At 39.6% G+C, this 18,817-nt stretch overlaps 2 protein-coding genes across 3 annotated transcripts in view; one reads left to right on the plus strand and one right to left on the minus strand.

The window, feature by feature from the left end:
• Window positions 1-5,524: 5,524 nt before the first annotated feature.
• Window positions 5,525-16,078, minus strand: LOC137296624 (IQ motif and ubiquitin-like domain-containing protein). Of its 2 annotated transcripts, XM_067828434.1 has the most exons (13): window positions 15,978-16,023; window positions 13,603-13,631; window positions 11,509-12,191; window positions 11,214-11,348; window positions 10,559-10,726; window positions 9,858-10,189; window positions 9,127-9,337; window positions 8,767-8,942; window positions 8,120-8,290; window positions 7,509-7,685; window positions 6,931-7,179; window positions 6,483-6,668; window positions 5,535-6,154 (listed from the first exon to the last, which is right to left on the minus strand). In XM_067828434.1, exons 3-13 carry the CDS (start codon window positions 12,185-12,187, stop codon window positions 5,975-5,977), a joined length of 2,664 nt encoding a protein of 887 aa, XP_067684535.1. In that variant the 5' UTR covers window positions 12,188-12,191; window positions 13,603-13,631; window positions 15,978-16,023; the 3' UTR covers window positions 5,535-5,974. The 2 variants fall into 2 exon arrangements, with proteins under 2 accessions (XP_067684534.1, XP_067684535.1); XM_067828433.1 differs by lacking the exon at window positions 13,603-13,631 and having other exon boundaries at window positions 5,525-6,154; window positions 15,978-16,078.
• A 101-nt stretch (window positions 16,079-16,179) lies between these two features.
• LOC137295692 (dynein axonemal heavy chain 12-like) overlaps window positions 16,180-18,817 on the plus strand; it is a 100,111-nt gene continuing 97,473 nt past the window's right edge. Inside the window, exons 1-3 of the mRNA XM_067827176.1 lie at window positions 16,180-16,348; window positions 18,167-18,390; window positions 18,603-18,693. Of these exons, the coding sequence (XP_067683277.1) occupies window positions 18,167-18,390; window positions 18,603-18,693 (315 nt within the window). The 5' untranslated portion in view covers window positions 16,180-16,348. The remainder of the gene's footprint in view (window positions 16,349-18,166; window positions 18,391-18,602; window positions 18,694-18,817) is intronic.

Consider the following 18,817-nt stretch of genomic DNA (forward strand, 5'->3'; position numbering starts at 1 on the left):
TACCGAATGGAAATTATTTAGTGAAATGAAATCCATATCTTACATACATTGACAACATTGTGATACGCTACGACACTGATACTTTTTTATGCAGTTGTCCAGTGCCATGAAATACTGGTTCCGTTACCAACATGTTTAGGTGTTCGCATCTCTGCTGTCATAACATTGAAATGTTCCCTAGACCGGTTCATCCCTACCATGGCCAGACACCCTCCTCCTCCCACATATGACTTACGATAGGGAAGGTTCTTTAAGGCCAGATCGTCTCTCTTCTGTTTTGGCTTGTTCTTCCAGACCTTCTCATTAGATGTCTTGAGTGAGCAATTTTATGATGCCATTCACAGCCGGGTGATATACTTTATACATTGTACCCATGTGGGAAGTTGAACCTGGGTCCTTGTTATGACAAGCTGACATGTTACCCCCACTAGTCTACCCCACAGATATGGGGAAGGTTTGATTTTACAAATCTGTATGTGTAAAATCTTTCGATTCCAGTGAAATTTGTGGGGCATTAAATTGATATATCACTTTCTTTTTTAATTCTTTTTAATAATTATGTATTATTTTTCCTTATCCTGATTTTATGTTTGTCTCCTTCTATCCAAACATAGTGGAATACTTGAATCCCTTGAAGTTCCCTTCTTTAAAGCAGACAAAAATCAGTACTCAGCCGACGAGTAGCATCCCTTGAGCCTGTGCATTTGGCGTGCAAACCAGTCACATGACATGCCATGCTCTTCACTCTCCTTATTCGCCCTAGAGGACGAATGTTAGGGCACCGGGGTCCCGATACAGTACATATCCTTTACTAGTTTCGGCCTTGAAATGAACTAAATTACGGTTGTATTCGGTTTTTTATCGTTATATTTACATCATGTAACAAAATTCAAACCAAATTGTACATAATTTGTTTCCCTTTTTGAATTGTATTCATTGTTGTGTGTTTAATAACATTTGATGAAAACTTGTTTGTGTTGCAAAATTGGTTGTCAGCAGTTTAATCGCATTTATATTGTCCCTCTTGTACTGATGTTTGCTCATGAAATTCACATTCATCATTCTTGTGAATCCCCTAGTGGCTCCCGGGGGCAGTCATCTGGTGCAGTGGCAACTACCGTCTCCAGTCAGAAGAGATCATCGTCATTCGGGTTGCAGTCATTCCAGAAACACGTCTACATCAGCGTTTGGGAAAAAGAAATCGTAGGCTTTGAAGACTTCGTCAAGTTCTTCACAGAAGTTGAGGTCCTTCTCTTCGCAGATATTCCCGCCACATGAAGCAGACGTTTTTGACAAACCCCCGATCCTCCTGCCAGAGGTCCCAGTCTTCAGTTGACCTGTTACGATGGCTAGTGCAACAGCAAGTTTCTACTCTGGGACAGGACTCTATTCCGCACAGAGCAGATTCGCATATTTGTCCTGGGAGATCGTTGGAACATAATAAAAGACATAATACTTTCTCCATTGACACCTCACATTTGGCAGTGTTTACTCAGTCTACTGCCATCAGCCCAAGACATGAAATGCAGGGGGAGGTTACAGTTACAGCAACAGAGATTTGTCAACCATCAACTGAACAATACCGACCCGTTTGTTCTTCCGGATTATTTCAAGACATACCTCCTCTGGTGGACACACAGAGATAATGTCTGTCGGGGAACTTACCTAACAGAGCCAAACTGCATAGTTCATCTACTTGAAGATTCATCTCTCCAAGAATAGGGCTCTCATCTTGACAACAAAGTAGCCTGGGGGAAGTGGTCAAGACATAAGCAGGCTCTACACATCAATGTCCTAGAGATGAAAGCAGTGATCAATGCAATATTGGGTAAGTCATCTCAGGATCACTAAACTCAGAGTTCACACAGACAACTCCATGGTAGTGTTCTATATGAACAAATAAGGGTCAACAAGGTCACCAAATCTATTATAGCTCACATTTCACCTGTACAGCATGGCTGACAAGCTGAAGATGTTTGTGAAAGCATTCCACATTCCAGAGGCAAAGAATGTCATAGCAGATGCTCTATCTCGACCACTGCAGCCATCTCCAACAATGGATGCTTCCAAGTTCAACAACAAACAGACACAGACATTTGAGATGCTAGGACTGGATCCACAAGCCTGGGAAACAGATATTCTCAGTATATTGTGGGAGGGACTATACGCGTACTCGTTTCTGCCTCCAGTACTAATACATCAAGTATTACAGAAAATCAAGCAGACAATGTACCTATTTTGGTTGTGCCCTACTGGCCAGCAAGGGTGTGGTTCACCGACCTCCTAGAAAACCTTTGAAATCATGCCTTAAAACTACCAGAATGGCTGAATCTGCTAATTCATCCACACACCAAGCAAGCACACGGAAACCTGTCAATATTCCAACTACACGTGTGGAACATGTTAAAACTTGTTTGAAGAAACGAGAAGATTCCACCGGACTGGCAAAGGCTGTCACTTTTGCCCTACACACATTTCTACAATGATAAGTGGAAGAGATTTGAGACATATGCAAGGCGGAAAGGATTTACTGCACACAAAGCATCTCATCCTCAAGCATCCTCCATATCTCCACGGTATACGTTCCGATAAGTCTCCACTATACCCTGGATGCATCTACATGTCAGCCCCATGAATTTATTACCTCCCTTGGCCGCCTTTTTATCCAATCAGGTGTCTGCGTTGGGGAGTTAAGCGAACCAATCACAACTCACTTTCGTTTTTCAAATCATCTAGCCAATTAAACTTGGCAACACAAACCATGCAGAGGTTCTCTGAAAGAGGTAGAAGGAGTTCTTGCATATGTATTTTTTTAAAGTTTCAGACCTATAAAATTGTCTGTATGATTTCCCCAAAATATCAATCGCAACCTTTGCAGTTCCGACTGCTACCTTTGTTAACACTGGCAAGCTCAGTTATAACTGTGGCCTAGCTGATTGGCTACTGTGAGAATGCAGGACCAGCAAAGGGAGGTAATAAAATTATCGGTCCGACACGTACATGCGTCCAGGGTGTAGTGGAGACTTATCGGAACATATACCTTGGAGGTATCGAGGATGATCCTCAAATGACTGACTACTTTTGTCATTTGTGACACACGGCCCCTAAAAGGCTCAATGTTATCAGTGTACCTATCAGCGCACAGTACAGTCATCACTATGAAGACTGGCATAAAGTTAACTAAAGTACCAGAGCTACTGGCATTACTACATTCTTTAAAGTTGGAAGACCAACAAAAAGAAATTCAAGACTCCATTATGGGATCTTAACATAGAACTGCAACATCTTACAAGCGCTATTTATGAGTCTCTAGATCAGACATCCATGCACTTGCTAACACAGAAAACACTAAACCCACAGAAGTTTCAAGGAAAACGATATAGGTATGGATGAGAACCGTTATTTTACAAGCAAATATAGCAGCAGGCCTTGTGCCACCATAAACCTCCAACCTGCATGAAGTACGAGCCCTAGCCTCAACACTTGCTTTACATGGGAACTGCTCAATAACAACTATAATGGATGGCTGCTTTTGGAAATCCAATAGTGTTTGTCAACCACTACCTCAGAGATATTGCCACTGAGGATGGTCACTGGCATTCACCAATTCAGTACACTAGTTGTAGCACAACACCTAACAGTTCCTAAAAGGTGCTGAAAAAATCTCATCCTATTTTTTATCATGTGACTTGTCAATGCCAATACACTGCATGTGCACATCTCAGAACAGGCCATCATGAGTGATTATATCTCTTTACTTCTATATCGTACTTGTACCTGAAGAAGGGATTCCATCTTCACTTGTCACAAGTGTCAATCAGTGAATTTGCTATAAGATAACTAGTAGGACACTAGTTTATCTAAAAAAGCACAGGAAGATGTCATAAATAAACTTCAGGAAAAAGGTTTTAACAATTGCGGTCCCCCAAGATACAAGAACGGAAGTTGACATTCTGCAAATCTACAGTGCCGTTTAAAGTTCCCATGGTGGGATTACATGACAGAATACATGACAACCAAAGAATCATGGCATGACCCACCACCCATTCTGTCGGATTCTGTCAATTTCTGATTAAAACTGAAATTTTATGCTTTTCCTCACTCCTGTCCTCCTTTTCATTACACTCTGGATTTCCCTGCAAATCCAGGTGCCAGGCAAGTATTAGGAGAGAGTGAAGACCATGTGATGTCGTGTGACAGGCTTGTGCACCAAATGCACGAGTTCAAGGGAGGTTACTCATTGATTTTATGTCTGTTTAAAAGAAGGAAACTTCAAGGGATTCAGGTGTTCCACTATGTTCAGATAGAAGAAGGACACGAGCATAGTGAGCAAGATAAGCATAAAATTTTAATCATAAAATTACATTTTTCATGATAAAATGGACTTCCTCCATTGCCATAATTGTCCTTCACCAAGTGGTGATGTGGCTGAAGACTGAACTTTTCCCCTGTTATGTAAAGTCCACCTGAGATCTGGCCAGGGGTGAGAAAAAGTGGCCCAGGTTAACCCTCACCTGTCAAGGAGAGGGGACACCTTGTCACACTGGTACTTTCCTGTATATTTTTCTGACATAGGCAACCTTTGGGTTTTTCTCATGATGAATAAAATTCTTAAGTCTAGTTTGAATCATTAAGTTCTGTTGCAGTAAATCATGAAGACAATGAAAGCTTGTTCAGCTTGACCTGACCATGTCACAACTGGTTGGGTCTATTATTGTGAAGTGGTGCACCTTTGTCAGATGATTGTAAGCATGTCCCAACAGCCGAGACAAGGCTGCCAATTGACATCTCAGTGTCCAGAAATTGTCAGCAATGTCCTAACTTTCTTCTGAAAAGGAAACTGCAGATCGTTTAATGTTTCCAATGTATGCATGCTTCGCACCAAAGAAACATTTATAACATTATCTGCTCCCCTATTTAATGAAGTAAACGCGACCTGCCATTTATGCCAAATGAGCTACCTACTCGTGCATATGTAGAAAAGTTCAGGTCAAGCTGAATAATCTGTAGCACAATTCTGTATAGGACCACATTTCTTCCTGGACTGTAGCGACAGCTGGGGAAGTGTTTATGCTGGAGCATGCTCTCTAAGCACCATACATCACCTGACATTCCTTTGTTTTTGACTTTTCAGTATTGCTGATTATTTTGACATATCACAGCATGGTGTTTACTGAAAGAGACTGTTGTAAACTACTTGTGGGTTCCGTCATGTGTTGACTCGGGGATTGAAATGAGTGCTCAAACAGAAGCGTGGAAACAGTACCTCCTCGTATATCTCAACATGTATTTTGTGAAGAGTTTTATTATTGTAATTGTTACAGCTTCTTGTTGAGCTGGAGATTTATTTTGTGTTGCTGACACAATGTGCCTTGTAAATAAAAACATCGAATGTGTCAGTGTTGTTTTTTCCTGCATGGCACGTAGCAAAGAGCTAGGTTGCTGAGAACCTATTCTCACCTTGAAACTTGATGGGAACCATTAATATGCAGCAGTGAGTGAGTCAGTACAAAAACAACTTGTGAATACACACGCTGTGCTGTAATTCTTTTATTCACATTCTGTACAGTATTCATCTCACCAAACTTGTCAGTATTATACCTAATATCAACAGACAGTAAAAATTGACAAAATAGTGACCTCTGAAATACAAGCTCAATCAGGATCGAAGTTCTCATTTTCAGATTCCAAATTCCAGATTATAACTTGTACATAACCCAAGTTTAATGACAAAACATGTGGTAAGATCCTAATGTTTTCTAATAAAAATATGTACAGAATAAATTCATGCATAATATGAAATATTAGAAAATATACTTCCCCAATTACTTTCAAATCATTTTCATGGGTGAAAATATGAAGAATGAAAGTCATCTACACATCACAAAACCACCTCTATACAACAAACACCCATAAGATCCTCTCATTAACTTATATCACAGCTTGGTATTTAAGAGATGTGTGTATTGAGGGGTTATGCCTTCTGTTGTACTGGGACTGCTGTTCCGGCCACGGATGGTCCTCTATTACTCTGGATGTCTCTCATGCCTGTCCTCTTCCTTATGAGTTCTGCCATCCCAGGGAGACGGGAAAAGTAGTTCCGTGCCAGTGTGTGCTTCTGCTTCACTTTGTGGATGAACACATGGCCATATCCCTGAAATACAACAGAAGAAGTTGACATCCATAATATTTGATCTTACTCTTGAAACACAAGACGTGTAATTGTCAGTTTCTGTGTTTAACACCGTTCATTACTCAAAATTACTCCTATATCAGTCGGAAAATATTCACCTCTGAATCAGACAATACAATGACTTACATTATGAGCATTGATCTGCCCAGTTAGAATACAATGACATGTGTCAACCAAGGCAGCAAGTCTAGACAAAATCCAATGTGAGGGATGAGAATGGGTATAGGTTTCCAAATCACTGATTCCAGCATGATTGTATCCACGGACAAACATATTCTATCATCCCTACCTCTTCAAGACTGTGTAGCCTGTCATGTGCTGAGGCCTCCTCCTTGGTGAGAAGCACACAGTTCCAGGGCGACCACTCGTCATGCTTGTCCCAGCGCACCAGCATCAAGTCATACAGGTCCTCCCAGGCACTCAGGATGCTCTGGCTGTTCCAGATGTTCTCTACCAAGTACTGCAAGTCATTCTCCTGTAGACACAACCATACATATAGATTCCACATTGAACTGTTGGATATAGGTACTTCTTTAGAAGCTAACAAATGAAGCAGCTAAAGTGGATTCAGTGTATGAAAAACAACTTTATAACAATCTGTACAGAAGCACTTTAATAAAAGTAAACATTTTGTCAATGAACACTTTTTATATGTGATCACATAAAATCAGTATTTCAAAATGTTCCGCTGAATTAGAGATTATTGTTATTCTTAAATGATTTGTGTAGAAACATACCTGCAACAAGAATGCAATCTGCGATCCATCCCCATATCCCTCCTCAGACTTCCGCAGTGACTTCAACATGAAGCGGAAATGACTGAAGTCCTGGCGAACACGAGCATCATTGTCAGTCTTGCCACAACGGCGACACTTGCCAACATAGCGTGAGTTGGAGGACAGGGAGAACTCGGTGGAGGGTAGGTAACTGTTGCAGCTTGGACAGAAGTAGATGTTTCTTCGAAGAGTGGATGGATCTTGGGGTACCTGTGGGTGGCAGGGGAGATAACTATCATAACTATTAATTCAACAAACATGAAGTGAGTGCAAGGTCCAGTGAAGATACAGATGCTTCATTACTAAAGTAATTTAATCTTAACTGAGATGCACATATATGATCCCAATCTTCAGATATCCAACAATATGTGTATGGTGGTTAACTTTGGTCCTTATAAGTCACACAGGATCTCCTTCCTTGTCAATAATTTGGATGACACTGCCTATATCATCCATCTCTCTTCCACAATGATAATTAATGTTGCACAGACGGCGAAGGAGCTCCCTACTAGTATACAGCATTAATAACATATGTCTACCTTGAGGAGTTTGGCAGACTCGGGATTGAAAGTGGGAGTTTTGATGTACTGGAGGAAAAGGGTTGAGATTCGTTTTCTCAGGCCATCCAAGTTTGTTTCCTTCACACCCCGCATCAACAGGTCAGCTTCTCTGTCAATCAGTTCGATGATCTCCTGTGTCAACTTGCAGTCATGCTCCTAATGGAATACATGGTTAAGATAACTTTAGTATATACCGGAGTACATGCTAGAGTGCATGGCTAGAGTGCATGGCTAGAGTGCATGGCTAGAGGAACAGATCATCATGCTCCCTATAGGCAACAGCCATAGTTTTGTATCTAAACTTTGCTAATTACTCTATACCTATTGTGATTACTTTTGGGGCTTGTTCTAGCTTGTTCTAGCCCTGAAACATCGTGAGAAATAAATTCAAGAAGTTTTTATCCATAAGATTTGTCCTGTATTACTAAACCAAATTGTAAATGCCTTTGAAGAATCACATGGGAACATGACATTATATTGCTACATTCAGTACATTCAGTAATGATTTGCAAATGAAAAGGCAAGTCATTTGAAGTTCAAGATTTCAGGTCATCCAAAGCATTCTGTGCTCTGACATATCAGGATCTCACCTTGACAGTGTGTTTGAGAGTGAGAAGTACGTCCAGTCGCTCATCTTGAGTAAGATATTTCATGTTAATACTGTTGTAGATATCTCGCAGTTCTCTTGCTCGAATTGTATATGGAGTGTCCATTTCAGTGAGTTTTCCATCATGACCTTTCCATTTCTTGGGAGCAGCAGCCTACAAGTCAGTGGATTACAATCATCATACAGTTCCCTCACTTGTGAACACTTAATGAACTTTATGAAGGGTGTGTCATTGTTACGAAATGATGTAAAAAGCTGTATATATACAATCTTTTGGGAAAACAAGGAGTACATTATGTGACTTTACAAGTTTTAGTGACATTTTGTTGAAAATATGTCACCAATTAAAGTAACTCGAATACATTGTAATATATTATCAGTTTTAGCATACTGAACCAGTCTGTGACAAAAGCAACTAATCCAAAGGCTTTTTCTAGGAAAATTCTTCTTGGTCTGGTAAGATCAGCTCATAGAACCCCATGTGATAACTCTAAAATCTCCTGGAAGTGATGTCGAGAGTCAGACACAGGCTCAAAAACTGAAACAATTTAGACACCGACTAAACCAAAGCATCCAAATACTGTCAATCCCACCTCTCCATCTCCATCTGCCACCAGATGAAGCACTCACCTTCTCCAGGAAACTCTGGATGCGCATTTCCTTGTTCTCAGTGCCAGCTTCCAGTTTGTGTCTGTCAATGGCCGCCAATAGCTGGGTCTCCTGGTCCAGCAACATACAGAGCGCAGCCTTCCTCTCAGCCCCTTCTAGTGTAGTGTTGATGCGCTCTATCTCCTCCTGTCGCCACTCTGCAGAAGACACCAGGGTTATAACCACCCATATTTACTTTACTGGCATCACATTCTAACCAGTCAAAAGTCTCAACAGGTACCATCACTTGAATTTAATACTTTAGCACAACAGAACCCACAAACAATTTTATTTCCTTTGAAATAATTTTGATTAGAAACGACAGAAATATCTTCCACCTACTTTCCAAAGCATGAAAGAGAAGATCAAAGTCCTCTTTGTTCTTTGGATTCATTCGTCTTGCAAATTCCTTCTTTATTCTGTCTTCTTTCTCTTTCTTCTTCCTGATTTCTTCCTCCTTCTCCCACTCCAATCTACGCTGCTTGTCTTGTTTCAGCTTGTGCACATATCTTTTTGCCAACCAGCGCCGGTAATACTTCTGAATGATGATGATCTAGAACAAACACATCAATGTTTCACACAAAGTACCCACTAGGCTTCAGACTCATCACAGTACTGCTAAAAGTACTGCATTCTTTGTCTTATTTTCTCATATTTAGATTGAGATTCAATTCTGAAATGAATGTATAAACTGGAATGTAAACTAGACTGAAAAATTGTTTACTAATTCACAGTATGTCAAATTCAAGAAACATGCTATTCTCTTGTAAAATGTGACTCAAGTCGTAAGTCTGATTTCTTCAAGATTGACATAATATAAGTGGTGGTCCTATATTAAGACAGTAATATTACACTGGCTAGTCAATACTCAAATCTAGGCCAGTCAAACCAATGACTGATGGCATGAATGCACTGTCAGGTCATAATCCCATACAATCTCTACAATCAAAAGTTCTCCGATCCTCATTTACGGTCCTCAATGGCTACTCAAAAAGAACTCAGAGTAATACACTCAGACAGAATACACTAACCATTTCTTTCACATTATGAATAAGAAAAGAACAAACACCTACCTTTCTAAGCAGCATGGCCAGATGGTCATCGGCCGTTGTGTACTTGCCGGGGATGAGAAGCTTGTCTGGCATATTCGACACATACACACCAATCTTTGTCATCTGTGTTGATGTGTCATTGGTGGTCTGCTGTCGCTGGTGACGCTGTTGGACTGTCTGTGTGTCCCGACAGAAGCGTTCTATATTAGACACAGGTCTTGGTTTGGTGACTGTCTGTGCTGAAGCATTGTGGTACTCCACTCCAGTTGTCTTGTGGCGAAATCCTCCCAAGAATGGCTTCTTCTTTGTGGCTCGTTCAATCTCAACTACAATGTCTCTGGGTTCTCCATCATCTACATCAGGAGAATATCAAAGATATTTTCATCTTGGCAGGAGTTTTGATAAAACAAACTGTTTCTCGATGACTAATGATAGTCATTTGAAGATTGACAGAGTGCAAATTGAAAATAATTAATATTTGGTACTCGAATTATTACTTAGATACATTGTGCAACATGTCTGTGTCTGTGGCATGTAAGTGTCATTCTTGACTAACAACTTGTATCTTGTACACTTTAGTTTAAATTCAAACATAAGTTTTCAAATCAGCTGAGTTTAAATGTAGCCTGAGAATCAAGGTGAGAGGCTGAACTCAATATTGACTTCAAGGTTAGTAAATGTATGTCCACACTGACTACCAGAACAACAAACCACATACTAACCTCCCTGCACACGCACAGTGATGACGTCAGGCATGTGATACTCCTGACGAGGACGGTATGATTTGATGGGTGTGTTGACAGGATCTGCCGACTGCATCTCCAGCTGAACTGTGCCATTAGGACCGACACCCAGGTCAGCAAGAGTTGACTTATCGCTAATACCTTTACCTACATACCAGAAACAACAATGGTCAGTTGAAGGATAAAAGTAAAATGTACCAACAAAAATATATTGGCAAATGAACAGATGATGCCACAAATGTCTGACACTGACAATGTAACCTTATGCTGTAAAAAGTTTGCTATATGTAGTTTGCTATATTTAACTAGTCTCAGACAAGAAGACTTCTGTTAATTATTAACAATATCCCATGAGGGTAAATACACTCAAGCATTTAGTTTCACATAAATATTTGACTTTCTTGTGTATTAGGCTATTACTATCCATCAATTTGGGTGATATCTTGTGCAACAGTATCTATGTGAAATACTTAAATATTGTTTTCAAATATCAAATCAATTGAAGAACCAAAAAGCTATCATCAAAAACATCTGTCAGTTCTTGAATGATGTATAAAATCATTAATCATCAGTAAGTGATGACTGACTGCTGTGTACACTGTAGAATAAAAAAGTACTCTCTCTGTTTACATACCGTCATGCATAATCATGATAAGATTAACTGGCATCTTCAGTTCATTGGAAAAATGTTCCTTGAGCTGTAGGAGAGTCTGACCCAGTGTACATGCCAGAGTGACCACTTGACCGCTTGGCATCAACACAAACTTCACTGTAACATAAAGTTGTACCATATGTAACCTTGCATAGTGATGCTGTTTTTTTCTCTCTATAGTTACTCTGGTGACCTCTTCAAAATAACATGAAATTTATTTAGAATATATTGCTTGATAAATGGATGCAGATATGTTTCGATAGTATAAGCATTCTACCTGTGGCAGTTGCATCAAGGTTGATCTTGGTCTTCACCGGAGGAGGTTGTTGCACTTGTGTTGCCTGCTTCTCCTCAGGCTTTGTCTTCTTCATCTCAGTGCCCACTTCTGCTACGGAAGGAGCTCTATCTACCTCGGGCTTGTCTTCCAGCTCAAGCTTATCCTGATCCTTTTCATCATCCACCACTTCATCCTTTTGTTTGGTTGTTGCTGTTTCAGTTTCAGCCTTAACATCTTCTCCAGTGTGTTCCTGTTCTGTCTTTTCTGCTTCATCAACCTTCTGTTCTTCCTTCTGACCCTCTTCTGCTTTTACTTCTTCCTTCTGACCTTCTTCTGCTTCTACTTCTTCCTTTTGACCCTCCTCTGTGTCAGTTACTGCTTCCTTCTGACCCTCTTCTTTCTGACCCTCTTCTTCTGCTGTTGCTTCTTCCTTCTGACCCTCACTCTCAACTGGTACATTGGTCTCCCCTGTTGTTTCTACACCAGTCAGTCTGCCCTCCTCAGGTTTCTCTGATTCACCAGGCACCTGCTCAGGGGCAGTGTCTCCTTGTGCCTCATCAGGGACATTATTTGTTTCCTGGGGAACATCCTCTCCTTCTGCCTGAGCAGTTTCTTGTTGGGGAGAATCTTCTTTGTCTGCGGACTCACCTGGAATCTCTCCTTTTTCTTGATCAGACATTATTCTGCAAATATATACCAACATATCACACTACATTGATAAACAGAATAGATTAAACATCTGAATTCCACGACCATACTTTTAACTAAGTGAGCTACATTTACCTTTTGTCATTTCAGTAAAAAATATGGACAAGTTCCTTCCTTAGGATACATTTTTTGCCACCTTGAGTAAAAAATAGGGTATTTGGGGGCCCCTCACAATGGTTTTAATAAAATGTTTTCGAAAGAAAAAGTTGAAAGAACATAAGTCAGCAATAAATGTTATAGGCTACATATGACACAGTTGTATACACAAATGTTAAAATATTATCTTGATGGATATCGATTGATGAAGCCATACAATGTATTCAAAATAGTATCAACGTTACATCTATATTACCATGCCATGCCATGTTTTCAGGGCATTTCTTTTTCCCGTAATTTTTTGCTTACAGATGACAGCACCATCTGTAAAACACTGTCTTGTGTGCAGAAGCTTCCATCACAACTGGGACACAAAATGTTTGAAATAATCAGCTTTCACAGAAAATGTGGCCAAATTTTCTGTCAAAGCACTGAAATTCTACCCTAGAATGTAATGCACTTTCAGAGCCTCCATAAATGTGATCATAACTGTTGAAATAAAGCTCCCAATGTGTCAAGTGGACCATTGGCTGATTTGGGTGAAAAGCCAAACACAAACATCATGTGACTCTATTGGAATGTTGTTGATGTAATAAAAATGACTATGGAAAACCGAAATGTTCATCTCCTGCATATTTTTTTTTCGCTTTGCATAATTCGTATCCGGGTCATGACCACTGGATTCATTTAAATACTGCTACGATGTCACTGTACTTTGTGGACATGACATCTTTTATTGTCCCTGACATGGCATGCCATGCAGACAAGAAGAATGAATGTGCATATATGACTGAATCACTTACCTGTAAATATGGTTATTTTTAACAATTTTTAACAATTTTCACAAAAAAACATTTGCATACACAATCAAGAAAAATTACCAGTTTTCTTTACTTTTTTTTGAAATGACATGCTGTATTTGTTGATTTCTTTAAAAAAGAATGCATCACCTGGGTTTCCATACACGGTAGTGATTCCGCACTGTAACAAGTAACTTGAAAAGTAATGTTACTTCTAATTTATGAAAGGTGAGATGATATTTAATTACAGAACTACAGTTTTGATAATTTACTGATATGCAATGATTTATGTTATCACCTATTGCATTATTACCCCAAAACATGTTACACCTTGGTAGTATCATGAATTGGTGTCTGTGAAAAAGCATGTGTATACCAGCACTATCAATCTCTGCACTAGAAACAAATACATGTGCTAGACATCTGGACATGTCAACCAAAGGTGTTATCTTAATCGTTTTGAATACTAGGTCTAATTAATTCCTTTTACCTTTCAATCTGACGTTTCACTGGTTTGTTCTGACAACAAAAATTGGGTCGTTATATCGACATAGGTTTGAGCAGTTTCTGCATACACTTAATTTTCCTATACACTCAAAAATAACCCCATACTAAAATGAAGCACAAAACTGGTTAAGAGTTTCGCCCATAACCCCCCTTCCAAAACATTAACTTATGAACTGTCACTCAAATTGTGCACTAGTTAAGCCATCAATAATGTGTGTAAGACATGAAAAAAATATAAATGCCGTTCCTGTATTCAGCCTCGGAAATCGAACGGGTGTCTAGATAGGTATCCTACTGTCCTCCAGAGTAAAGGGAGCCAATATCCTCTAGGATTTGCATAAAAATGTCTTTATTGGCACTACAGTGATACATATATTCGGCAAAGTAGTGTCGCTGAGTGTGTGTTGTCGGTACTTGCCTTTTGATGCACCACCACCAGTTTTCGATCAGGTTTGTACAGGCACTGGTGGTGGGATTTGGCAATAAATACACATAATCATTACTGGAAATGCTATACTGCATATGCTTAACCTTAAAAGTTCTCTAAATGGTTGACTGTACCATGGGTATGACCCAGGTCAAACAGTCCCTCATAAGCCTTCCAACAGTCCATAACAATATGATTACCCCCTACCACTTTCCTACAAATCACATCAAGTCATGTCCGTCAGTCGCACATCTCTACAGGAACAAGGAAGAACTGTCTAGTCTCCCTACAAATACCTTCCAAAACCCACTGACCTGCTACCATCCTACCTCTATGATACTTACATTTCCCAAATTTACTTTCGTCAATTTCCACCGTCAAGCCAGCCCCACCAATTCTGTCCGAATCATTCTTTTCAACCATCGCAGAGCATACCTCTCTACAATACATGAAATAGTCCGATACTGTTTCTCTTGAGGTTTCTAGGACTTTCCCATCACCATCACAATCAATACTCATTTCTCTGATTGTGACTGCATATGACATTTTATGAGCAAAGCAGTAGGTGAGCAAAACGGTTTGTCTCAATGACAAATTCGACCCAGAAAACCACGTACCATTCCGTGCTGGAACTTGATTTTTGTTACTTTTTTTAAACATACTTCACATGTGGTTACACTGGAAATGATAGTCGGGTGCCTGACCCTTGTGATTAATTGCATAAGTGCGACAGGTAGGACAAGTTGCTTGAGTTGGTAACACCCCGTACCGCTGGCAAAAAGAAACATTGCTATAAGTGCTGCCTAAATGTGAAATTAAAACAAAAGCTTCATGGGAGGGGGTTGTTTAGCATTGGAATGTGCAACAACCCAAGGTGCTAGGCAGATGTTACGACGGGGTGTGGGTGAGACACTGCATCAACAGCTGAAGGTATGGGAGAGCGTGGAGGAGAAACAGACTGGAAGGGGTCTGCAGGAGGTAGGTGCAGGGTGTTTTTTACACTTACGGGGGCGGCTTGTTTCAGATGGTTTAGCAGGGTTTTGGGGTGAAGAAGTTACAAGCGAACGGGACTTTTAATAATGCCTTTAGGGTGTGCTGGAATGGGAGGAGATGACTTACTAGGGTGTGGATGAAGAGGTACAGGAGCAGTGTACTATTACTACTGGTGATAATATTTTGAGTAAGTGAAAAAAATACACCTGTGCTGGACACTGAACAATTGCCAGGCTCACTGTCACTCGTTCGTCGCTCAGTCCATCGATCACTAACGCTTGATAATCTCGGTGAGTTGTCAGTTGCTCTCTGAGCTGGGTCGATGTCACCATCCCATAAGGAAGAAAAAAATCCAAAAGTGGGTCTTAGGAGAAGAGGGCTCACGATCTCGTACTACGTTACGGGAATGTCTAAACTAGAGGATGACTGTGTTAACATGGCTTCTAAATTTTGTCTTTCTCTTGCATCGGGAATGTGTACCACACTCTGTCAGCGAGGGCCTCACATGGGAATGACGACATCATGTATGTTTTATCCAAAAAGCATTAAATCATGGGACGTCATAACATACAAGCAACTTGTACCAAAATCATCATATGCACGGGAAAAGCACACCAGGTGATCTCTCATTCAGATTTCACACCCACCCACCAACAGAGTACGACATCACAATTCCTTTACTACAATTAGTTTTTATGCCAGTATTACCTCAATATGTCAACAGGGTAACAAAAAAATAAAAAATGAGGGAGGTGCTCTTTCCCAAAAGTGTCTACGCCACGCTGACTTATCTACCTGTGCATTTTCACTGAGAAATATTCGGGATTCTGCTTGACAACGGGTGTTTTATAATTATGCACTGTAGCATTTTACGCATTATACACGTACGTGCGAAGTGAAATTTGGGATAACTGGTAAAAGAATTTGAAGTAACATACCTGTACCTATACAATTTCACTCAGATGTTTTCAATTGATATGTCAAGATCACAGACCACCGCCATTTTCCCCGTTTGTTTTGGAGACAGCATGGTTACCACGCACTTGCTGACGCTGTATAAGACAAACATTCTCATTGGTACGTTTGCCGAATTGGACCAATCGCATGTCTCTTCTTACACCACCGTCGAAGCTGGCTTAGAACGTTATGGAGGCTCAGGTGTAAAGCTTCCATAACAACGCAGTGTGAAATGGTGATACGCGTAACTATTACGAAAATGTAAGGTTTATACAATTTGCTGCGAAGATTCCAATCTTACAAACAACTGGAATAACAGTTTTGTATTTGCCGACCAGGACTTCTTGAAAAGGTAATGTTTTAAGTGACCTAACACAATCAGTCGTCCAAACAAATCGTCTGGGCTAACAAGTGCTGCATCATCAGTTGATTTCTGTCGAAACGTTTGTTGCCAGCTCCCTGAAATGTAAGGGACTAACTTGTAACTCTCAGCTGAGTAATTCTTAGATTTGGAAGAATGACACTGGTAAAAATCTTTTTTACAACAATTATTCACCTAACAATTAATGTCTAGATCTACCATTTCAAACTATCACAGCCTGACAGGACAGATCTTACTCATTTTGAGTCCTTTGCTGTTTAAATGGGGCATGACATAATGATGATTCCAACATTTATTTTTTCTATTTTGCATTTATCAACTTTTTTTGACACTCAAAACAATTAAGTATAGCATATGAGGCAAGATATCCATCACAGTAAATATGAATTGTAAACCAAAAGTCACTGTGTTCTGTAGTCTGATTGGTTGAAAAACATGATCAAATGGTATTTGATTCCCGGAAACTGCAAGACTGTTTGCTGCATATTGACACATAGAAACATCGCAAATAATTGTTTTGTTGTGTCATCAACAGTGGTGATGTCCTTCAAATCATATTGTGATGTAAAGTCAGAATGGCCTCACAAATGAGCAGCTCCAGATAGGAAATAGGCAAACACATGATATTTATCTCCTAACTGAAATAGTTGAAATAACATGTTCGTCATAACTGTATTGTATCCAATATGTTAAAAATGGGCATAAGACGTTCATAGGGCTATGAACAATTCTACTATAGCTGGCCTGGTCACTCAAATATTATGTCTTACCAGTTAGAAAACAGATAACTCATGGGTTATCCTTTAGTTTATAAGGGAACACTTACAAAAAGTCACAATAGATATCCCGTTTGCATTACACAGAGGATGCAATGCAAATACAGCCAAGTGCAAACATGCTAGAGAGTTCTTTGCAGTAATATAGACAACAGGAATTTGGGGTCAAGTATGAGTGTTGACTTTATCTGTGGAGGATGTTTCATGTGTATTGAGTATTATATTATTAGAATTAAAAATCGATTGATATATTTTAAGATGGAGTGTGTTGAACTGCTCAAAAACAAAGAAATCATAGTAGATACAAGTTAAATTGTTTTGCTCATATCACCTAAACCCCTGTTGTCTATACTACTTCATGACTCAGAGGTCATTGTTGTTGGAAGAAAAATACAACTTCAGTGTGTACATGAGATGTTTTTTCTTTCAAAATATGTAAACCAAACGCCATACTCAAAATTAAATCCTCTATTTTTTAAATTAAAGCTGTTGTTTATGTAACATCGATAAAAGCAATTACACTTGAACCACGTTGATGTATTTTAGGAAATAAGTTTAACAGAGGCGGCATTCAGCTGTCTCAGAACCAAAATGCCACTTGCTGTCTTGACCCAAGTGAGAACCAGTTCTTACAGATCACTGTGCATATCATGCAGGCATACACATACAAACTAATGTCAGTTACTTTCAAAATGTATGATGGTGAACACCACTTTGCTCAGTAAGATACATATACTCTTGTCCTCACTAAATGTCACCTGAGAACATCTGAATTAGAAATGCTATCAGCCACCAATGTTTGTGGTAGTAGATGACTAACAGGATTGGGTGGTCAGGCTTGTTGATTTGGTTAACACGTCATTTACATAAATCAATGATTATGCTGTTGATAACTAGATTGTCTTTCCATACGTGATTATTTCTTGACCGCCACCTTATAGATGGACTATTGTTGGATGTGACCTTAAGCTACAATAATCAAACACTAAATGTATTTTCTTCTTGTGTTTAGATGGCATCCCCTGGCAGATATACCAATAGTGATAATGAAACAGTCAATGGGAGACATGGGCTGGTCAGACAGAGAACCAAAATTGGTGGCATTGGCCCAGATGGATATCCAAGACTACCGCCAATCAAACGACCAGTGGTCTCCAAAGAAGATCCATATGCAAATAGTAAACTGATGAAGTTCAGACTTGCAAACCACAAACAAGCTTTACTCATGCAGATCTTGTGAGTTCATTTCCATGAAACATATCTAATTCTTCAATGGATGTTCAATTTAATATGACTGCAACTTATGATGGTGCCTGTCCAAAACATAGTTTAGAACATCCTTCTTCGAAGTTCAGTGAACATTAAGTCAAATTGTTGTCCATCCGTAGAATTGTAAGTGTGTAAATATATCTTGTAGACTTAGACACATTTCCCATGTTTATATTTAGACAAGACACAGCCATGAAGGCGATGGACGAAACCCAGGAAGCAGTGGAACTAACCCCTGACAAACCTCCAAGTCCAGACTACCCTGAGGAGGTGAGATGTCTCTTGTCTTATATCTTCACACTGCAGCATTAATACTGGTCAGAAAAATAACACCAGAGTTCATTTCAATACTGTTATTTTGTATTTAATTTCAGTATTCTTTCAAATAAGAGAG

The sequence above is a fragment of the Haliotis asinina genome, chromosome 9 (assembly GCF_037392515.1).
Source record: "Haliotis asinina isolate JCU_RB_2024 chromosome 9, JCU_Hal_asi_v2, whole genome shotgun sequence".
NCBI lineage: Eukaryota > Metazoa > Mollusca > Gastropoda > Lepetellida > Haliotidae > Haliotis > Haliotis asinina.